The sequence below is a fragment of the Chaetura pelagica genome, unplaced genomic scaffold, assembly GCF_000747805.2.
Source record: "Chaetura pelagica isolate M959 unplaced genomic scaffold, ChaPel_1.0 scaffold271, whole genome shotgun sequence".
Taxonomy (NCBI): Eukaryota; Metazoa; Chordata; class Aves; order Apodiformes; family Apodidae; genus Chaetura; species Chaetura pelagica.
In genome coordinates this window covers 13,243-14,887 of record NW_009952106.1, presented here as the reverse complement: position 1 = coordinate 14,887, position 1,645 = coordinate 13,243, and the positions used below count along the sequence as shown (strand labels likewise).

The 1,645-nt window shown below is 52.8% G+C and overlaps 1 protein-coding gene across 1 annotated transcript in view; it reads right to left on the bottom strand.

Moving 5' to 3' along the window:
* The window catches only part of KIF6 (kinesin family member 6), a gene marked incomplete at its 5' end in the record, with an annotated part of 207,295 nt that extends 206,604 nt beyond the window's left edge, over positions 1–691 (bottom strand). The window contains one exon of the mRNA XM_010006127.1: positions 227–691. Within this exon, the coding sequence (XP_010004429.1) occupies positions 227–691 (465 nt within the window). The remainder of the gene's footprint in view (positions 1–226) is intronic.
* Between the last annotated feature and the right edge of the window lie 954 nt (positions 692–1,645).

The following is a 1,645-nucleotide window of genomic DNA, read 5'->3' as shown; positions in this document are numbered from 1 at the left end:
GGCTGCAGCGTGCAGGACAGAGCAGGGGCTGGAGCGCCGGGGCGCAGCACTGCACCCCTCTGGCTCCCTGCCGCAGGTGGGACCCTCCGGCCCCGGCCCGGGAAAGCGCGACCTCCGCCAATCCTGGCTTCCCCTTTGCCCAGGAATAATTCCCACCTACGCTGCAGAGGGTGCGATGGAAGCGAAAAAAACAAACCAAAGCAGAAACAGACAACAACCAACCAACCCCAAATCCACAACACCTGAAAGCCTGGAATGAAAAGCTGCGTCGAAGAGCTTTGCTCTTTTCCCCGATGCAAGCAGGAAACCGTCTCGTACTGCGATGGTTGTCGCCCGGGTGGGGGGGCGCTGAGCCCACCCCTCCCGCCTCTCTGGCTCCAGACGCCCCCCGGGCAGCCCCGACAGCTCCCGGTTCCTCCGAGTTCGCCAGCGCTGCTGCCAGGACGGCGCTTGGCCCTTTAAGCACGGGGCCGGCCCTGCCTCCCGAAGCCTGCAGCGCTGGAGCTGAGCTGGGGAATGGGAAGCAGTTCCTGATCTGGGTCCGAGCGAGCGCACACAGCAGCCGCAGCAGCAGCCGCAGCAGCAGCCGCAGCCACCCCAGCTCCCCAGCAGCATCCAGCGTGGGGATCAGCGAGAGCTCTGCCTGCTTCCCTGACACGGGGTGCACGTTCCTCAGCACTGAGCTCAGCTGCTGTAAAAAGCAAGTAGGACAACATACAGCTGGATAAAATTGGTAAGTCCAACTAAACTCACAGCCTCCTGCTCCAGCTTGCAGTTTTCCAGTCTCTTACTTTGTAATGTTTCTTTTTGCAGGCCGTTTTTTAAATTGTCTTTTAAGCAGAGCAGCTGGGAAAACATGGAGGCAAAATAAACGTGTTTTAAAAAACAAACTTGGAGGATTTGTCAGTGTTTGTGCTCCCGTTTTGCTATTCTCTGTCCACATTGACGTTTTGCTGCAGGAGTGGGGAAGGGGAAACCAGCAAGTGCTTTTTTTTTTTTTGGGGGGGGGGGCAGAAAGCTGGTAAGAGTTGCAATTGGCTTTTCTAGCGGAGATGATTAAAGAGGGAGATTTGGAAAAAAAAAAAAAGACTTTCGAGAAGCTTGACGTGACTTGTCATTTACTTTTCCAGAGTAAAAACAAATCTCGCGTTAAACAGTTTCAAAGCGCACTGGGACGTGTGCAGGAGGAATGAAAATCTTTTAAAAGGCTGTGTTATCGGTGTAAATCTGGACGCCAGAGCATTGCCGAGCAAACGTGTATGTTTGTTTAAATGTAACTAACCCCACTGGCAGTTCTGGCGGAGCAGAGGCAGGAGCTGCCGTGTTCCCTGCACCGGACAGAGGGCGCTGCTGCCGCGTCCGGCGCAGCCCTCCCGGAGCTGGGAGGTGCTGGAAATTCCAGTGAAAAATCGAGTGGAGATAAGATGTTCGAAACAATTTCAACAGAAATCGTTCGCGCGTACGGAAAGCTCGAGTATATAGCGTCTAGTTAGAGCAGTCAATGCTTTTTTCATTTCTGTTTCCTTAAGTTGGGGGGAGGTAGTTGTTTCGATTCTTTGTTCTTTAACTGGTGGTCTGCATGGTAAAAAAATATATAAATTATGCTGATCAGCTTTAGAAATTAAAGCCTGGTTATGATCCTGTT